Source organism: Pterocles gutturalis, unplaced genomic scaffold, assembly GCF_000699245.1.
Source record: "Pterocles gutturalis isolate BGI_N339 unplaced genomic scaffold, ASM69924v1 scaffold24745, whole genome shotgun sequence".
Classification (NCBI taxonomy): Eukaryota; Metazoa; Chordata; class Aves; order Pterocliformes; family Pteroclidae; genus Pterocles; species Pterocles gutturalis.
In genome coordinates this window covers 14306-16347 of record NW_010141507.1, presented here as the reverse complement: position 1 = coordinate 16347, position 2042 = coordinate 14306, and the positions used below count along the sequence as shown (strand labels likewise).

General features: G+C 40.6%; 1 protein-coding gene across 1 annotated transcript; it reads left to right on the top strand.

The window, feature by feature from the left end:
• The first annotated feature begins 639 nt into the window (after positions 1-639).
• Positions 640-1776, top strand: HTR1D (5-hydroxytryptamine (serotonin) receptor 1D, G protein-coupled). The gene has a single exon (XM_010084059.1). The coding sequence runs from the start codon at positions 640-642 to the stop codon at positions 1774-1776; it is 1137 nt and encodes a 378-aa protein (XP_010082361.1).
• Positions 1777-2042: the final 266 nt, after the last annotated feature.

The window sequence follows — 2042 nt, the reverse complement described above, 5'->3', positions numbered from 1 at the left end:
TGCACTTTTCAAAAGAGGTCTTGATTTTCAAATCTGGCAGACATTATGTTTACAGAAGGAATCCGGACAGTGTTGTTTTATATCTTGGGTACTCTATGAATAAAGTGTCCCTTATAAATATAAAAAATGTGACATTCAGCTATTAGAGAGGAAGGGAAAATTCTCTTGAGAATAGCTTTGTCCCAAGCACAGGGGCATCAATTACATGCCCAGATGTTTCTTTTTCAGCCTCTCACTCTTCACTATTGATTTATGCAGCTTTGCAAAAGATGAGTTCAGAGAGGAGGTGTGAATAAAAGGTAATGAAGAATGATTTAGTCATCTGCAAGATGAAAATGAAAAACATCTAAATTGCCACCACCTATAGTACTTCTTGTATTGCCATGTACCAGAATAATGTCTGGATGATTATGTTAACACTTTGCTCTAACAATGATGTCATTGATGTGATGTGATGGAAAGTCTGGCTTACAAGAGTACCTCATCTACTGTGTAAGCTGAAGTTTTCAACAAGTTAGTATTTCTTCAAGTGTTGGACTCTAGTATGAAAAGCTCTATTTCAGCAAAAAAAGTAAGCCTCTTTCTTCATCATACCAGAAAGATTACACTGGAAAGTGAAAAGTGAAATCAGACCAGAGGATGACTCAGTATAACCATTCAGCAGAGCTCTCTCTCCAGAGCTCAGCAAATAAGTCATTAAATTTCACTGAAACACCCCTGGCTTTGGATGAAAGGACACTACTAGGACTGAAGATTTCACTGTCAGTCCTTCTGTCTGTTATAACTTTGGCAACGATCCTTGCAAACGTTTTTGTTGTTATTACAATTTTTCTGACTAGAAAGCTCCACACACCTGCAAATTACCTCATCGGCTCCTTGGCAGTGACCGATCTTTTAGTGTCTGTCCTCGTAATGCCCATCAGTATTGCTTACACTGTCACCCACACATGGGCCTTTGGCCAAGTGTTGTGTGATATCTGGTTATCATCAGACATCACGTGCTGCACAGCCTCAATCCTACACCTCTGTGTCATTGCACTGGATAGATACTGGGCTATCACAGATGCTTTGGAATATGCCAAACGTCGGACCGCTGGCCGAGCAGCGCTCATGATTGCCGTGGTCTGGATGATATCTATCAGTATTTCCGTGCCACCATTTTTCTGGAGGCAAGTGAAAGCTCATGAAGAAATTGCAAAGTGTACTGTGAACACAGATAAAATTTTCTACACAATTTATTCCACCTGTGGAGCTTTCTACATCCCGACTGTGCTCCTCCTGGTATTGTATGGTAGAATTTATGTAGCAGCTCGCTCCAGGATTCTGAAGCCACCCTCATTATATGGGAAACGTTTTACTACTGCACACCTGATTACCGGCTCTGCTGGGTCATCTCTCTGCTCCATTAATGCTAGCCTTCATGAAGGGCATTCCCATTCAGGTGGATCCCCAATATTTATCAATCATGTTAAAATAAAACTTGCAGATAGTGTCCTGGAAAGGAAGAGAATTTCTGCTGCAAGAGAAAGGAAAGCCACCAAAACTTTAGGCATTATTCTAGGAGCTTTCATTTTCTGCTGGCTGCCTTTTTTTGTCATGTCCCTAGTCCTACCAATCTGCGAAGATGCTTGTTGGTTTCATCCCATCCTACTAGACTTTTTTACATGGTTAGGTTACTTAAACTCATTGATCAATCCAGTCATTTATACAGCTTTTAATGAAGAATTTAAACAGGCTTTCCAAAGACTAATACATTTCAAAAAGTGTTCATCTTGAGCCTCCCCTGTTGTGTTACTGACCCTTGTGCAATCTTGCAGCCTACCTGGAAACTTTCTGTGCTTTTATTCCTAAAGTGTGGAGTGGTAGTTGCCATCTCTGCCGCTACCGTATGCTGTGCATGTAACTGGGAACTTCCTGACAATTTGGTACTTTCTGTCTGGAATTCTGTATCTGATTACAGAACTTGTCTGTGGTCTCTGCAGTGATCATTTGTGTACATAAGAACAACATAAAGTAAGTTTTGTAACAAGTGAAGGAGTGTG